General features: G+C 39.3%; 2 protein-coding genes across 4 annotated transcripts; one reads left to right on the top strand and one right to left on the bottom strand.

Moving 5' to 3' along the window:
• Window positions 1-693: 693 nt before the first annotated feature.
• On the bottom strand, window positions 694-12426 carry LOC310861144 (putative oxidoreductase YteT). 3 transcript variants are annotated; one of them, XM_083768481.1, is made up of 15 exons: window positions 12347-12426; window positions 12194-12236; window positions 11848-11962; window positions 9214-9298; window positions 8884-8957; window positions 8710-8769; window positions 7531-7638; window positions 7320-7376; window positions 6133-6263; window positions 5391-5445; window positions 3869-3961; window positions 3448-3582; window positions 3161-3262; window positions 1419-1580; window positions 694-1153 (listed from the first exon to the last, which is right to left on the bottom strand). In XM_083768481.1, the coding sequence occupies exons 3-15, from the start codon at window positions 11938-11940 to the stop codon at window positions 1007-1009; spliced, it is 1302 nt and encodes a 433-aa protein (XP_083624607.1). In that variant the 5' UTR covers window positions 11941-11962; window positions 12194-12236; window positions 12347-12426; the 3' UTR covers window positions 694-1006. The 3 variants fall into 3 exon arrangements, with proteins under 3 accessions (XP_083624607.1, XP_083624606.1, XP_083624608.1); XM_083768480.1 differs by lacking the exon at window positions 12194-12236 and having other exon boundaries at window positions 12347-12406; XM_083768482.1 differs by lacking the exons at window positions 12194-12236; window positions 12347-12426 and adding an exon at window positions 12126-12161.
• A 799-nt stretch (window positions 12427-13225) lies between these two features.
• On the top strand, window positions 13226-17842 carry taf10 (TAF10 RNA polymerase II, TATA box binding protein (TBP)-associated factor). The gene is made up of 5 exons (XM_083769192.1): window positions 13226-13647; window positions 14187-14344; window positions 16164-16228; window positions 16775-16889; window positions 17472-17842. The coding sequence occupies exons 1-5, from the start codon at window positions 13518-13520 to the stop codon at window positions 17559-17561; spliced, it is 558 nt and encodes a 185-aa protein (XP_083625318.1). The 5' UTR covers window positions 13226-13517; the 3' UTR covers window positions 17562-17842.
• The last annotated feature ends 100 nt before the right edge of the window (window positions 17843-17942 follow it).

The raw sequence follows: 17942 nt of genomic DNA, 5'->3' as shown, positions 1-17942 counted from the left end.
CAAGTTTCATGTCCACAAAACACAATTCCAATTTCTGACAGTGATGACCTTTTTCGTTGAGGCCAGATGAAAGTCTTAAGAGACATCACTCTCTCCACCTTCTCTTACATAGATAACTACCCCTTGTTTTTGTATTTCTGCTTTATTTCTGATAGTCATATAGTGAGAGAGAGACAAGATGGAAAAAGCAGAATAAAAAGAAACAACAAAAATAATAAATATTGACAAGTGAACCAACTCAACCTGAATAATAATAGTTATTCAAGTTATTTCAGATGTTTCTATTGTAGTCTTTGGATCATTCACAAAAATCCTTGCATAGATCATTATAGGCTATATATTATTTGCACCAGGGACCTCGTCTATCAATTATAAATATCCAGTTCTTCAATTTAGGCAATTTTATCCAATAATCAATACTCATTCACTCTTCGAAAAATGTCTGTCAATTATTTTCACATCAATGTTTTCTTTTTTTTGTATGTCTGACACCTTGTGGTCAATATCTGTAATTACAAACACTAGGTGGATAACAAATTTATAACATACAAATTGGTTGGAAACATCTCAGGACCAGTACAAGTTTAATCTATTTAATAAATAGATATTTTCTGTTTTAAAGAGCTGGAGAGACAGGGAGATCCCTGTTACTGAACAAACACTCATATACAAACACAAACACTCAACATAGCAATGATTACTACCAGAATATAGTGATTTAACCTTTTTAACAAAATACTTTTTGTTTTCACTAAAAAGTACCATTTACCCTACCTTCAAATTATAAAAACAAGTTTTAATTTTAAATTACATTTACTGTACACTCTTATTACAATTGAATGAATGAGCTCTCTCATACACACATACAGTACATTAATTAACATCCCTGAGCAAAATGAGCTAAATCAACAACTTGCTTACACCCATTTATTTTGGATTATTATCTGTTACACCTGTACTGTTATCCAATTATTGTTGTTGGTGGTGCATTCTTTCTTTTAAATTGTCAGTGTTGTTCTGTCATGTAGCTCTGGTCAATGGCTCCACAGTGCACCACCCTGCCCTCCAGTCGAGATTGCTCTGCTTCAAAAACCAGTTTGTGACTCAGCAGAGTTTCTTCGGGGCCCGAACGGATCAAGGATGGATCATTTGTCTACGCACGCACGCACGCACGCACGCACGCACGCACCACACACACACACACACACACACACACACACACACACACACACACACACACACACACACACACACACACACACACACACACACACACACACACACACACATTAGTGTTAGTGTGTGTTAGTTGGCAACAGTTTACCTGCACTACTACACCCCATGAATCCTGAATCACATATTATGATTAAGTTGAATGAAGAAATACCACCAAACCCAATATAAGGATTACTTCTCACCGCCACTGCAGAAATGAAGGCATCAATAAGGTGATAGTCAGCACCACCATGCCCGCTCATCCTGGAGTGTGCACGGGAATTGTTTGGCGCTGTGTGCTTGGTGATTTTCTGGGTCAGGAAGTCAAACACGCGAATCTCATCGCCATCATATGACAGCTCCCCCTAAGACAACCCAGCATTGGTTGGTTATATTCAGATGGTTGTGCAAGCAACCAGTTGTCTGTTATATAATACTGAGCATCTGAAACAAGTAAACAACTGAGCATATTCACAACGTGGCCCTGTTGCTGTTACGTCATAGTATGTGGTGGGGGCCTCCATGACAATGATGCAACAGAAAATGGTTAATGTGTGAATATGATCAACAGATCTCATGTCTTTTTATGTACACAATGTTGAGCCATATTCTAGAAGGTCTGTGAGTCTGTGGCTAATTATGCAAGCCACCATGCAGATCAGTGCCAAATCCCTTGTGCACGCTTCCACGTTCTTTTTTTTTTTTATATATAATTTTATATAATGGAAGTCAATGGTGGTCAGATCGAGCTGAAGCCTTACTCAAATATGGGGATGACCGACTACACAGTACTGACATTAATGACGGTCGGACCCTTTTGACATTAGACTTGCAATAGCTCCTTTTGGAACCTCATATCTATGCTTTAGCTCTGAGAAGAGCTTCCGTGGCATCTGTATCTCGGTTCTGATACCTTTACTTTTTGGAAACTATACTGCGAAAATAGTTTACTTTTCGCCACTATTTTTGGACAGCTCAACCCGTGCAGGGATCTCCTGCCACGGAACCTCTTCTCAGAGCTAAAGCATAGATATAAGGTTCCAAACAGAGCTAAACTTGCGATTACTAATGTAGATCATACATAAGCCAAATTCCAATACTCTAATTTCCATATATGCGTCCTCCTCTCCCACCTTAGTCCCCCCCTCCGAGCGAAGATGCGAGAATTAGATGTGAGTCCGGAGGAATCGAGCAGATTGGAATTAAATGCCTAATTCCAATACTCAAATTTCTGCCTGCTTGCCTATATCTGTCCTCCAGATCAGATGTCATGTTATATTGGACACTGCACAGGTTAAAGTTCGTCTTCATGGTGCATTCGGCTTGGGCGCTCCAACGGACACAATTGGCCGTGTTCGTGGGTGGGAAGCCGAATGGGGAGGGCTTCATTGTCGCTGCATTGATGATCCCCACAAACGGTTAGGGCGCCTGTTCAGGGGGGAGGACGTAGGGGGGGCATAGCGTGTACCTCCACATGCGGTATGCCCCCCTAGTGAGACCCATCACTGTCAGGTAGAAAGAAGATGGTGGCTTGACAGCCCGGGTATCGGAGGAGACCCGAGGCTATCTTCACCCTCCCATTGACGTATTGTGGGGGTTAGCAGAGATGGAGTACCGGTACTCGTAGAGAGGCTGGGGAATTGGCTTCACTAAATTGGGATTGAAGGGGAGAAAATGTTTTTTTCTTTTTCCTTTGTCTTGGAGGGGCATGTTTTGTGCAACAACATAGTCTTTTCATTATTTGTCTGCCCTGAGATCTTTGAAGATTTATATTATTGAAATTACAATAAAAAGATTTTGAAAATAAATATTGGACACCGCATTTCTCTCCAATACACTTAGAAAAATCACTTCTCACTTCTTCTGCTCTTTGCATCGCCTGCCCCTCGTCATCGTGTTTTGGGCTTGTAACCTTTTTGTTCCGTTGCAGTCAGCAAAACCTTACCTTACTGCCACTGATGACTGTCTTTCGCTTGCACATCTGCTCAGTAAATGCCACCATGGAAAAGGCAGCTGTGAGGCCTCCTTCAAACTCCATGTTAACAACCTGGACATGTAGAACATAAACGGAAACATGCCTGGTGTCCATACTGATGGATGAGTGCAATACATTACTATGAAACTCTAATGCTAGTGTAAAACAGTAACCAACAAGTTATTAAGTTCTATACACACAGCATATACTTATGCATCAATGGACACTTGAATGATTTCCACTTGATATTGTCAGACCTGGTTAGTACAAACATCGTTGTCACACTCGTACACACAGCGGCCGTAGGGTCCAATTTTCAGTGCCTCTGTAACTGACTCGATGTCCGGAACTGAGCTGGGACATATAACTGACACTGGCCAACCAACATGACCCTTAAATACACAAACACGCACGCACGCACACACACACACACACGCACGCACGCACGCACGCACGCACGCACGCACGCACGCACGCACGCACGCACGCACGCACGCACGCACGCACGCACGCACGCACACACACACACACACACACACACACACACACACACACACACACACACACACACACACACACACACACACACACACACACACACTTACTTTAGCAAAGTTATTTTTTGGCCACCAACTAACTAAATGTAATTGTTGACAATAGAAAGCAAGTGATAATAACCTTTTTTACACTGTCTAAGTAGATTTTCCGGGCAGAGTATGGACAGTCTCTTTCTACGGCACACTCCAAACAGCGGTCTCCTGCACCTATTGGCTGACATAAGATGAGTGATGTGAAGTTAAAGGACAACTTTAGTTTTTTTCAACCAAGTTTCATGTTGTAGGTTGTTATTAGAGAAAGTAAAAGATGAGTGTTAATCTTTTTTCATTTGCTGCTTTCTTTCGTTTTAGGGAATTTAGCTGTTTTTGACTGGGGGGCGGGGGCATTCGAGCATGGGTCTAAATATGTATTTTTTAAACACAATTTTATGGTGATTTCTTTTTTTTATGGTTTACTATAGTCCTAATAAACGTCAGGAAATTACATCTGGCCACAGAAGATCACAGGATCTACTGAATGTGAAGGTAGCCTACTGGGGGAAGGATTATACTGTGTGTATAGGCTCAATATGTCAGTTTGTCACATTCAGTAGATCCTGTGATATTTTGTGGCCAGATGTAATTTCCTGGCGTTTATTAGGACTATAGTAAACAATAAAAAAATAAATCACCATAAAATTGTGTTAAAAAATACATATTTAGCCCCATGCTCGAATGCCCCCGCCCCCATGTCAAAAACTGCTAAAATCGCAAAAACTAAAGAAAGCAGCAAATTAAATAAAATTAAGACTCATCTTTTAGTTTATCTAATAACAACCTAAAACATGAACCTTGGTTGAAAAAAACTAAAGTTGTCCTTTAAGCTATGTGTTTAAATTGCCACATAGATTCCTTTCAATGCTGCATGGATTGGAACAAACCAGGATAATAAAACAACAAATTCATCGACTTTTACATAAATTATATTATTAGTTTGTACTGAATAACACTAATTATTAAGTATTAATCATTCAAGCTTCAAAGTATTGTATATTATTTATACAATGTCCACTAGATGGAACCAGAGGAGCAACAATACTGTAGTTAGTAGATGAACGGAACAGCAGTATACAGTGATTAAACTGGGTTAGGATATAATCACACCGAACTTAGATTCTACCTATGTGGGCGGATTCTGCCAATGCTTTTCAATGGGAATGGAGTGGAGTGTTTTTCAGTGTTTTTCATCAACAACAAAAAAAAACGTTCCCATTGAAAAACATTGGCAAAATCCGCCCGCATTGGTAGAATTAAACTTCCCTATTAACCATAATTTCAACAGAAGGAAAGTATGGACGAGGTAGCTAATTTCTAGGTCATCTCTTGAAGAAGACTCAGTAGTTTCCTGAAAACGGTCTTTGTGACCGATCTGTTGTGACACAGAACAGATCGGTAAAACTGTGTGCACAGTGTGCATTAGATTATTTTTATTTTTAAAATAATAACCACCTCCTCCACCTCTTCCTCCAGCGTCAGGATGGCATCAGGTGGTGTGAAGTTAGACCTGCCACTGCCAGTCAGTTAAACAAAAGCAAGCCACATCTACTTTGTAATGGAGAGATAATTTATTTCTATGGGGACAGCATGGACAGCCTAGTACTCACCTTGTTTTCTTTTTTGAAGTGACTAAGAGCTCCAAATGACGACACTTTGACACACCTGCCAATAAAAGTGGCATAGTTAATCATTAATCCCAATAAACGCAGAACACGAATGCAACAACAGCCTTATGTCTTCAAAATTGCTTTAGTACTGGACAATATGTTGTTAGCCTCATAGCATAATTTCCTATGAAATTTTTGGGACAAATTTACATTTCTACCGATCTACTCTCCTAACACAGTACACTGCTGCTTCATTGTGCCTTATTGCCTTAGCCTATCCTTAGCCTATCAGAGAGCGTGTTTCATTAAAAAAATGACTTGAAACTAATAACTTTACAGTATGTAGTATTTGTGTAACAAATGTCAATATTCCTCTAAATGCCCTCACTTATCAATATCAATGATATTCAATGATATATAATATCAACGTATTGGTAAATTAAATGTATTATTACCTGGCACTAATTGTATTATCTGTACATAATAGGACGGGACAACAGTTCTGTCTGTTATCTTTTGTTTTCTTTGTTGTTTCTACTGTATGTAATGTTTCGTGTAGTCTTGTTCAGGCCACACAGAGGTCAACCTTCTAACCCTTGTATTCACATTTCTTGTAAGGGATTTTGAACAAAGGAACAAACAGTGCTGAGTGACCAGCCACGGTCACATAACAAGTGTTTGGACACCTTATTCTACCATTAACCATGAGCTTGGAGTCGATCATTGACTATGTTGACTATACCTGCGTCCACCAGCCCAGTGGTGTATCAGGTCAATGTCATGGCAGGATTTGGCCAAGAGAGCAAAAGAGCTCTCTGCTTCGTTCCTCCAATTCCCACGAACAAAGGAATGGGCGAAATGGTAGTATCCAACCTGGAGGGAGAGAATTATGTTACTGATCAGTTGAAAAGTGAAATATAATAATATTATGGAAACCTCAACAAGGTAGAGAGTAAGATACGGCATTAGTGCAGATCCAGCATTAGTGCAGATCCAGCATTAGTGCAGATCCAGCATTAGTGCAGATCCAGCATTAGTGCAGATCCAACCAAAATTATTTAACGTAAACCCTGTACACTCAAGACACTGCCCCTGTTGCCACCCTTAGATCTCCATATATGGAGCTGACCTGTTCTGATATTCCATATGTTGATCTGTCCTCATCAAACCCTGTACACTCAAGACACGCTCCATATATGGCCAGACCTCATCAAACACTGTGTACTCAAGACATTGCCCCGCTGCCATCCTTAGATCTCCATATATGGAGCTGACCTATTCTGACATTCCATATGTTGATCAGACCTCATCAAACCCTGTACACTCAAGACATGCTCCATATATGGCCAGTACATAATTCATTCCATATGTTGCAGCCGTGCACACAACCTTAGGGCGTCTTACTGGTTATTATTTGGTTATTATTTGTTCTATGGCAGTGTGTAGTATTTCAATGTTATATTGTTTTCTGCATAAAGAACATTTGAGTAGGATAAGTCTGTTAATCAACATCACTCTTTAGGATATAATTCATTCTTAATTTGGATATAACTGATATTGTTAAGTGTCCTTGCAATTTTTTGTTATTATCAGTGCTGTAGCCTGACCCAGCCACCGTGATTTCTGGTATAGAGAGGTGGGTGCCGCAGGGATCAATACATTATAGATCATAAGATTCACCGATCTGAGCGCCCGCCCCCCTCCCCTCCCTGGTAGAAAACCGCTGACAACACTGACGTCACCAAATTTGGAGCACTCTGCACTGTAGTTCACTCCCACTTATTTATAATATAATATAAAATTATAATAAAGGTGTTGCAAGTGCAAGTGCAGACGGTGTTCAGGTCATTGTGTACATTCTTTTTAATAAAGAGAACCTTCAAATGTACAATATAATGATTTCCTTCATTTCCAATAGTGCCTTCTTACCGGCTCTAAGTGCTGAATATGGATCACATCTCCTATGGCTCCAGCATCTATCAACACCTAAGAGATACTGTAAGTTCACTTTAATTCAATTTTTACAAATTACATTTTATGTAATGATCGTGAAGAAAAACATAATTTAATTTAAAGATGCACTAAAGCTTAAATAATGGATTATGTTTACATGTGATGCCAAGCACATATTGCCACTTACTTTTATCTTGTGGATGGTCGGGTCATATCGGAGCACATGACATACGGTTAGCATCACACCACTCTGAGTGCAAGCCTGCACAATCTCAGTACAATCCTTGGCAGTTGTCTGAAATTATATTAAATATATACTGTGCATGTTTTCCTGACACATTTTTCTAATTTAAACTATTACAGTAGAAGCGTTATACAACTCACATCCCACAGTTGGAAACATTGCAGTTTTAGATATTGAATATTTTATTCACTGGTGTCATACATCGTATGACATTCATATGCACGTACCATGCATATCTGCTCTGTCTGACTGGGTGAATGGGCTGATTTTGGGTTTCAAATATTAGAAGTTTCTCTGTGATGGACACCACAAGTTAACCATTGATCTCGCCCATGTATTATTTTACCCGGACCATTGCAAAGTGACAACAACGTACATTACCTTTTCCGCAACAGTGTTGTTGTTTAGACTATAGAAAGGAGCGCTTCCTAGCTCTTCAACAGCAAATAAATCAACACAACTCAACACTAGCAAGATCTCCACCTCTTTTTAACTCCACTCCTGAAGTATCTTATCTCTCAAGTTCTATTTTATAAACAAAAGCAATGTTTCATGGAGGAAGTTCTTAAATTGAAAATGATATTACATTTACAATCTAGGCTTGTTCTTCATCAGAGCAACTTATAACTGTGAACTAACAACACATCAAAGTGCTGAGTTAGTTAAACCCTGAAGAGTGTATAAATATAACCAAAATGGACTTGACGTGATCTTTGTGATGCCATCGTCTGGCCACGCCCACCATTAATATATTACCTGTCTATGAAGGCATAGATGACAGCATATGATATCATAGATAACTGACCACAGGTCCTGATAGAAATCTGCGCTCCACTTAGCACATACAGTAAGATGACAGCATATGATATCATAGATAACGTACTGACCACAGGTCCTGATAGAGATCTGCACATACAGTAAGTAAGTACCAGGAAGTATGAGTGCATTTAGATTAAGTAGGCCTACAATAAAATAATAAAAAGTTAATATCTATCTCAATACAATTGTGAAATTAATGTGGCGAAAAAATAAATTACACCCAAGGAAGAGGTAAAGAAAAGTTCAGATGTTATGGGTGAAATTATGACTTTAAGAAAGATGAATGCTTAAAAAAATACTCACTGCCATAGGTTTTTCCAGTAGAACATTGTACCCCTTCTTTGCAAATGCCACTGCAGGCTCCTGGGAAAGAATAGTTAGATTAATATTGGTCTGTAGATAAACTATACAACAATGAGAATTACTTGGAATTAAGAATTGAGGATGCAGATTAAATCATTTTGTGGTGATTATTACCTTGTGGAGACGGTCAGGAGTGCAAATCAACACAGCATCTGCAAACTTTTCCCTCTCTACTAAACAGTGCCAATCTAATTAAGAAAGAAAAAAAGGGAATTCAATAGGAAATAGAAAATTATTTAAGCATTTAATTTCAAAATTGAATATCCACCATTGAAACAAAAGTAGCTCCTGCTCTTGTACAATAGGCTATATGTAAAACCCCCATATTTAAAAAATAAATCCTATCTCGTAAAAGACTGAAAGTAGTCTACTCTAACCTAATAGTAAATATGGATAAATATTTAACACTGACCATGAGGCAACCATTCATCTTAAAAAGCCCACCTTCAAATATATTGTCATCTGGTATTCTGTGCAGCTGCTTAAGTTGATTACGAGCAAACTCCCTGGGGTCAGCAACTCCAACAACCTGAAATGAGCACGAAAATAGATTTACAAGAGCTTTATGGTATTTCATGCAAAATACTTGGTCTAAATGCATCAACTTTGAAACAAATTTCTACAGTGTTTATGAATGTGGATATGCAATCCACATTGTATAAATGACAAATATATAACATTTATGATTAATGCATTATTTATTAATGCATATTATTAACCCCTTCATGCCTAAAAACCCCAACATGCCATAAAATATATCTTTTGAGAATGAGATTGTATGCACAATAATCAAGTCAAATTTATCAAATCTGCTTTCTACTATGTATTAGTGAAACTGTAGCATATTTATTTTCAGGTGGTTGCATATTAACCATTTCGGATCATCTATCTTGAGCATCTTGCACCAAACATCCACTGAACATTTCTCCCAAAAATAGGATTATGAGATTTCATTACTTTCTCCCAGATGTATTCATACATGTGGATATCACACCAGTTGTCAATGTAGGCACAATATTGCAAGATTTTGAAAAGACCTGGTTAATGGTATTTTACAAGACCATCCCATCTAAAGTGAAGATGGTGGCAACAACAGCCAAATCCAATTCAAATGATACACTCCAAAGTGTATGACCTAAATTATATCTATTCAATGGTCTTCATACTCCTGTCTAGTGACTGTGATGTTCATGTGGATGATGCCCTTGCCTATGAGTCTTAACTGCCATGTTCACAGAAGATGGAATGCAAATGTATATACCTTTATTGAAAGGATAAGCCCCTTTTAGAGGGGGTCCTCAACACAGATGAACAGTAATAATAAACAGCATCATCGAATAAGCAAGGTATAAATATGAACATGCATATTGGAAAAGAGGCAGCACTTTGTTTGTTGTAGAAAGACAAAGTCCAAAAAAAAGAAGATTAGAAGCATGAGCACGGTGTTAGAAGATGAGTGGAAATCGATTATTTAAATACATTGTAGTAGAGATATAGGTCTACTGTGATTACAATATCAGGTCAGTCAGCAGAGATGCCAGGGAGACAGGGGTCAGCTAGAAATACCATGTCCTATCATGATATATCTCCTCCAATCACTGTAGCTACAAACAGCCGGCTTTTGAGGTCTGATTTCCACACTCCTCATCTTGCGCTATAGGCATTCCAGCAAGTGCCATCTGGACCTTCAGGTCCTGTTCCGTTAAGGAAACTATGGAGGAAACTAGACTACTAGTCCGGGAGAAAATAATGGGAAAGGTCATGCATGTACTTCAAACCAGCTGCACTACCACCAACAGATTAATTGAGAATGTATAGATCCCCCACTTTTAAACATCTTTGTGGCAAAATGTTGATGGGCATCTTACACCAGCATGAGACCGAGAGTAGTTTGGATGGAAAAAGACAGATCTATCAGGCCACTGAGCCCTACCAATCTACCTAAAGACCAGCAGTAATAAGTGTAATAAAGTAATAAGTGATCAAGTTAATTCATAGGAAAGGAGGTGTGGTGGACATGACCACTTCCAAATAAGCATTTATTTTGGAATGCAAATTTGTAGCTTTAGCATTGATTATTGTAGGCCTATTTTATGGTGTTAAGCATGACGGGGTTAATATCTAAAAATGCCCTATTCTGAAATCAAATATATTGTACATATCCACATTCATGGATAAACACACGCATGTAGAAAGCAAATTTGATGCATTTAGACCAAGTAATTCGCATGAAATACCATAAAACTTTATTTTCAGGGATTTGTTAGTATTTCAGGCATTAAGGGGTTAATAACTAAATTTGCCCAAGGGATATCACTGGGCCCCCTCTTGAATTCATGAGTGGTGACCCCAAGCTACAAGAATCAGTTGAGAAAGAAACTTTATCTAACGAAACCACGTTCAGCCCCACGGCTCTAGCTTTAGTAACCATATCATTCAACTTCTAACTGGAGAAATACTGAAATAGAAATATACAGTTTGTCAAATATTCATCATGTTTCTATAGTGCTCCACTACACCCAAATGTTGTTGCTGGACTGCCATTGCAAGTTTTTTCTGATCATCTCAGTTGTTTTTAAAGGTTTTATGACATTCATTTTCATTTCTTTTTCTTTTTCTTTTTTCTTTTAGGTTTTATGACCTCAATTACACCCAAAAAACCTGAACTTTGAACATTCAGTGGATTTTCTGTGGTCTGAAGTTTTCTTTGGGGTTTGGAAGCCTTTTGAGCTATAATGAAAACAGGCAACACAGTGAAAACAGTGACATCTGCTGGCAAATCCCATTGACATATATGGGATTTGCAGGATCTTACATCACAATCTGCCGGAAAATCAGAGCAGCCAGAAAACCCCAGATCACAGAAAATCTACTGTATGTTAAAAGTTCATGTTTTTTGGGTGCAATTGAGATTAGAAAACCTAAAAAAATAAGAACAATTCCAAAACCTTTTTTTTAATGTCACAATCCCTTTAAAGAAAGTCATGTGAAGGATTCCCGAAAATTCTGTTTTCCCATTCTCATGCAACATATTGTATGATATCATGTGATAATGTGATGTTATAATTGTATCCTAACCTTCATTCGTTGAGGGTGGATGGATGCAAAATGTGAGTAGATCTCTCCACGACTGCCAGCTCCCACCACAATGACATCGACAGGGAACGGCATGGTTAATGTTGTACCACGAGAACTATATGATGACACAAAACCAGGCTTGATAAAACATGGGTTGAGTATTGGTATACAATCATTCAAATTCCTCCAAAGCAACATTTTTCTCTACCTGTCCAATATAAACAAATTCAAGCAAACAAAATAGCAAAACGTGCTGTAGGTCTACTGTTATTGTAAACTATATATTTTAAGATCTTGTCCTCCATTTTCATGTTTTTCTTTTTCATACTGGCCACTGGTCAATCACCTTTCAAGAGAAGGAGCCGGTACACGGATGTTGTAATAACGTTCTATAAACAGAAGAGAAAGAATACGAATCCCGCCTTTAACGACTCGTTTATTTTGTTCTTTTAAACGATAATATAAAGTCAACTAAGTAGGCATATGTTCAAATTAGTACCTGCAGTTTTGTCCCATAAGAGTATCCCAAAATCCCACTCACTCGGATATGTTGTCAGTGAGTCCGCACAGCTCACCTGACCTGACACAGTCAGCAGCAACCAGACAGACAGCAACCAGACAGTCCAGATGGTCCAGACTTCCTTGAGTTTGAGTCGAGCATAATGGTCGATGGCATCATAGGAGCACATCGCCATCTACCGTTTCTTTTGAGCAAATGTTCCCTTTTTGCCCATGTAATGTTGTTTGCTTTACAATTACAATTTACACAGATTGGTTGATTTATTAACAGTTTGCAGAATTACAGTACATTTCAAGTACAACTCAATACAAAAACTGTTAACTGTGAGTGGACGACACCATAAAGCATAATACATAATAATACAATCAATACTTTATTTCTATGAAACGAGATGCAAATGTCGTCGGACAACTTCGGCTTTTACGCAGAGCCTCAGTTATGGTTTCGATGGGCGCTGATGGGACGCTTGTTTTACAGCGCCGGCTACTACTAGTAGGGCGGTGTGTGGGCGCATGCTTTCCGACATAGCCCGAACGACAACCTACCTCGGCTCAAATCCCGGGCCAAACCCTATCCTAACCTAACCATAACCGCAAGCACGGAGCAGCACACTGCGCATCCCTCACCAACCTTAATCCGGTCGTTTTAACGGAAAACGGACCCCTCGGCCCTCACCAACCTTAATCCGTTCGTTTTAACGGACCCATCCGGTCGCCTGTAAAACAAGCGCCCCCTCACGGCCCTCAGTGACCATCAACTCCCAGGCTCTGCGAAAAAGGTCATCCCTTCGGCTACACCCCCCGTGGTTGGGTGACTTGGGTCACATGACGACACCATGAGAACTGCAGCAGTAGCTAGCAGTAGTAGCACTGCAGCAGCCAGCAGAGAGCAGAGTCAGTGCAGACTAGAGTATGGACCCTTACTGCAAACATTAGCTAAACACGCTACTGGTTGTATATTTACTATTTAAAGTTACGCCGACACATTTGTTTCAGAAGGTTGGCACAACATATTGTTGTTTATTGTTTTCACTCAAAACAAGTAACGTGTAAACTAGCCTCTTAATATTTCTCTGTGCTAGCCTGTTCGCTGGCGCGCTAGCTAACGCATAGCTAAAGCCCAAGGAAGGAAAACAAGCTGGTTGGTGGCGATGAACAACATGGATAATCAGTCTGTGACCACAGGAGCCACCCTGACCACCTCTTCAACGTCCAGCAACTGTATCGCAAACAATAGCACGACGGCCAATGTCAGCAGTATCCCTGCGGTCACGACAAATGGTATGTACCGAGCTACCGACATGAATTAATGCGTAAGTTAAGTTACTGTTAGTTAACGTTAGCCGTAGATGGAAAATAGTCTTCTTAAAAGTTATTTTTTAGTGGATCGATTCGTAGAACGTACATAATTGGCCAACATGCACCCTGTTAACTTTTATCCGTTTGCAGGATGTTCATCCTTTACTGTAACGTGGCTTTTTAATGCATTCTATGTTTGTTTACAAGCCTCAACTACCAACACACCACAGTAGCCCAATATTTAGACTCTCGTAGAGTTTTTTTCTAAATTTAAACCCCAGATTAAAAAGACGTTTTTAGGTGTGGATCGTAGCTTTAAGGATTTAATTGCTTATATATATATAGGGGTAAACTTGAGTATTATCTTCACCATGGAAAATGCTTTTGTATGTAACGTCAGGACTAACTTTATGAAATGCATAGCCTAAAGTCATATTATTTATTATTTTATAGTTTAGGTATTGCAGCCAGTTTGCAAATGTTTTTCTCATTTCTCTCTTCATTTCATTCTCCTGTTACAGCCTCAACCTCCGCTGCCATAGCGACCCCTTCAACAGACACATCTGTATCCAATGGCGTGTATGTTCCTGGTGGCATCGCAAATGGAGATGTGAAACCAGTTGTCACCACAACACCCCTTGCAGATTTTCTCATGCAGCTGGAAGATTACACTCCCACAGTAAGTGTTGTTATATCTGTCATCTCATTCAAAACTGTCAAAGATTAATGACCATCATTAAATGTTCCTGCAGACGGCACAATATTTGCCATCATACCTTATCCAACCATGTCACACTGTGATTTGAATCAACTTGACAGATTGTGCACAAAGACTATGACCTACATTAGTAATAGTAGATATATGCTAAGTCAGTGTTTTGCCTCCAAAAATAAAACCACTCAAGAAAAGGAAAGAGAATTTGCACCCGATGTTGATATGGCAAAAGAGGACATGGGTAAAAGATTTTCCATAGGGAGGGATATTTCCAGCCATTTTTCACCAAACTTAATGCAAGACTAACAAATAGTAACTGATTCTCTGAACTTTAACACATAAAACTAAATTTTTCCAGTAAGTTCACAGATTCTGTTAATATAAACACTAACCTTCTTTTAATGTGGAAGCTGTTATATAATGGTCTTGCGTTATTATCATAACACCAGTTCCACTAAATTAGCATGGCCCAAACATTCCAACAATGGCAAAACTCCATGGGAGCCTATGATGATGTGTAGACGGCAGTCCCTGTCACACTGAGCAACGCAAGATGCCTATGCTTGCAATCTGAGTTCAGTGGTTCCCAAACTCTTTATGACAGGGGACAGGATATACAGTGCATCCGGAAAGTATTCACACCCCTTCACTTTTACCACATTTTGTTTTGTTACAGCCTCATTTCTAAATGGATTAAATTCGTTTTTTTCCTCCTCAATCTACACACAATACCCCATAATGATGAAGTGAAATATTTTGTTAATTTATAAAAATTAGCTGGAAAAACACATGTACATAAGTATTCAAACTCTTGACTTAATACTAAGTTGAGGCACCTTTGGCAGCAATTACAGCCTTAAGACTTTTTGGGAATGATCCTACAAGCTTGGCACACTTGAATTTGGGGTATTTTCCCCCTTTTTCTCTGCAGATCCTCTCAAGCTCTGTCAGGTTAGACAGGGAGCTTCGCTGCACAGCTATTTTCAGGTCCTTCCAGAGATGCTCAATGGGGTTAAAGTCTGGGCTCTGGCTGGGCCACTCAAGGACTTTCACAGAGTTGTCCTTAAACCAATCCTTCGTTATCTTAGCTGTGTGCTTGGGGTCGTTGTCCTGTTGGAAGGTGAATCGTTGACCAAGTCGGAGGTCCTGAGCGCTCTGGAGCAGGTTTTCATCCAGGATGTCTCTGTACACTGCTCCATTCATCTTTCCCTCTATCCTGACAAGTCTCCCAGTTCCTGCCGCTGTGCTCCCCGTCTAACCTGACAGAGCTTGAGGATCTGCAGAGAAAAAGGGGGAAAATACCCCAAATTCAAGTGTGCCTGCCAAGCTTGTAGGATAATTCCCCAAAAGTCTTAAGGCTGTAATTGCTGCCAAAGGTGCCTCAACTTAGTACTAAGTCAAGAGTGTGAATATTTATGTACATGTGTTTTTCCAGCTTCTTATTTTTTATAAATTAACAAAATATTTGTTAATTTTTTCACTTCATCATTATGGGGTATTGTGTGTAGATTGATGAGGAAAAAAACTGATTTAATCCATTTTGAAATGAGGCTGTAACAAAACAAAATGTGGTAAAAGTGAAGGGGTGTGAATACTTTCCGGATGCACTGTATATATATATCCCCTCAGGTGGTTTGTGATTTACCTAACCTAACACTTGATTTACAGGCCTCTTCACCAATAACAAGCCACAATAGCAGTTAAACTAGGACTAATTTGACTTGATTATTTTTTTCAGAATCTTGCATAATTAAAAGTGTTGATTGCTTTGTTTGTTCTTCAGATCCCTGATGCAGTGACGGGCTACTACCTCAACCGGGCTGGCTTTGAGGCGGCTGACCCGAGAATGTAAGTGCAAATTAAAGCGGCCTCATTCAGTGAGTGCGGTCAGCTGTTCCAGTGTGTGCATGCCTGAGGCCAATTAAGCAATATTACACAAGAAGGTGTTCTTTATCATCATTAATGCATGCCTGTGTGGTGCGGGCAAGTTCCGAAAGGTATCGCAGAAGTTCTGCGATGCCGTAGGAACTCAGACTATTGAAAATCAATGTTGTCTCACTCCTAGTAGTGTGTTTTTAGAGGCATGAGGGGCCGAAGACAGCTGTCTCCTCTGTGTCTTCTGTGTTTTGCAAGCTCGCAATTCATTTTCGATGGGAGTCACATGGTTTGATAAGACAACCTTGTTCCATGGGGGGGAGGGCAGAAGACAGCCAGGGAGCAAGCTTGCTAGGAACATTGTAGTTAATATGCTATTGTGTGTTTATGTGTGTTTACACAGAATCAGTGGCCTACTGCATCCAAATATTTCTATTGTTTAATGTCAGCCAGGTGATTTTGTTTTCAGCAGAGGGCAGCAAAGCAACAAATCTAATTACATGCGTTTTATGTTTGTAGAATCCGTCTGATCTCCCTCGCCTCTCAGAAGTTCATTTCAGACATTGCCAACGACGCACTGCAGTATTGTAAAATGAAGGGTACTGCCTCAGGTAGCTCTAGGAGCAAGACAAAGGTATGTGTATATATACGTAGGTATTTCATAAGCTGTTTGATGATAATATGCTGTGTTTGCAGAGGACTGTGGTTAAAGGATCACTTCACCACTTTTCAACCTATCTTCATATAATAGGTCCTCACTAATAATCATGAAAAAATGGCACAACTTTTTTCTACTCGGTCTGTGTCTCATAGGAGGGCTGTGGGCAGTTCAGAAACCGTCTTCCAGTGACATCATCGATGGGGAATACAAGCTAATAAAAACTGCAGGCTTTCTAGTCCTGAAAAGTTGCAATGCGAAAATGGAAGCCATCGTTCTCACGATAATGAAAATCTAAACATTTTTGTAAAAAAATCTTGTTTAAAAAATAATCTGCCTAATGATGATGTCACTGGAAGACGGTTTCTAAACTGCCCACAGCTCTCCTATGAGACACAGACTGAGTAGAAAAGAATCGTGCCATTTTTTCATGATTATTAGTGAGGACCTATTATATGAAGAATTTTGAAGATAGGTTGAAAAGTGGTGAAGTGGTCCTTTAAATGAGAGCGAGGAGTTTAAGCATTCCCATCTTATTGTGTTGTCTCTAAACTACAGGATAAGAAGTACACCTTGACCATGGAGGATCTACAACCCGCCCTTGCAGAATACGGTGTCAATGTGAAGAAACCTTATTACTTCACATAGTCATGTATTTTCTGTCCAAGAGGTTTTTTCAGCTTCTCTTATTTCTATGTCCTTTGTGACCCAGTAGAGCTTGTTGACACCTTTTGCAAGAACATTTTCCAGCATGGTGCTTTAGTACAGCCTTTGATGAGTGCTCACAGTCATTTTGCCTTTTTTTGTAGAACTTAATTTGCATTGTGTGATTTGTGTAATTACATTGTTTATTGTGAAGAATAAATCCTTAAAGTAAAGCCTGAATATGTTTGTCCATTTTCATTCAAAAATGGTTTTATGGATGGTGACTGATGGCTCTGAAGCAATGTTTCTCAATGTGGGGCCACTTTTAAACAAGTTATAATAATTTGGAACAGTGGAATAGTTTGCAAATATGTGAAGGTTTGA

This window comes from Protomyctophum parallelum, assembly GCF_964188405.1.
Source record: "Protomyctophum parallelum genome assembly, chromosome: 7".
NCBI classification, from domain to species: domain Eukaryota; kingdom Metazoa; phylum Chordata; class Actinopteri; order Myctophiformes; family Myctophidae; genus Protomyctophum; species Protomyctophum parallelum.
The sequence above is the reverse complement of the archived record's forward strand: the minus strand, read 5'-3'. Positions and strand labels throughout refer to the sequence as shown.

What these genes read in the sequence shown, in the direction of transcription:
- LOC310861144 (XM_083768480.1), bottom strand. An exon ending in TACTGGAAAAACCTATGGCA is followed by an intron (nt 7,639 to 8,709) that starts GTGAGTATTTTT and finishes ATATAATTTCAG; the next exon opens with ACAACTGCCAAGGATTGTAC. An exon ending in CACTGGGCTGGTGGACGCAG is followed by an intron (nt 5,446 to 6,132) that starts GTATAGTCAACA and finishes TTTTATTGGCAG; the next exon opens with GTGTGTCAAAGTGTCGTCAT.
- taf10 (XM_083769192.1), top strand. Translation starts at nt 13,518, where the DNA reads ATGAACAACATGGATAATCAGTCTGTGACCACAGGAGCCACCCTGACC. An exon ending in GAGGCGGCTGACCCGAGAAT is followed by an intron (nt 16,229 to 16,774) that starts GTAAGTGCAAAT and finishes TTATGTTTGTAG; the next exon opens with AATCCGTCTGATCTCCCTCG. An exon ending in GCTCTAGGAGCAAGACAAAG is followed by an intron (nt 16,890 to 17,471) that starts GTATGTGTATAT and finishes TCTAAACTACAG; the next exon opens with GATAAGAAGTACACCTTGAC.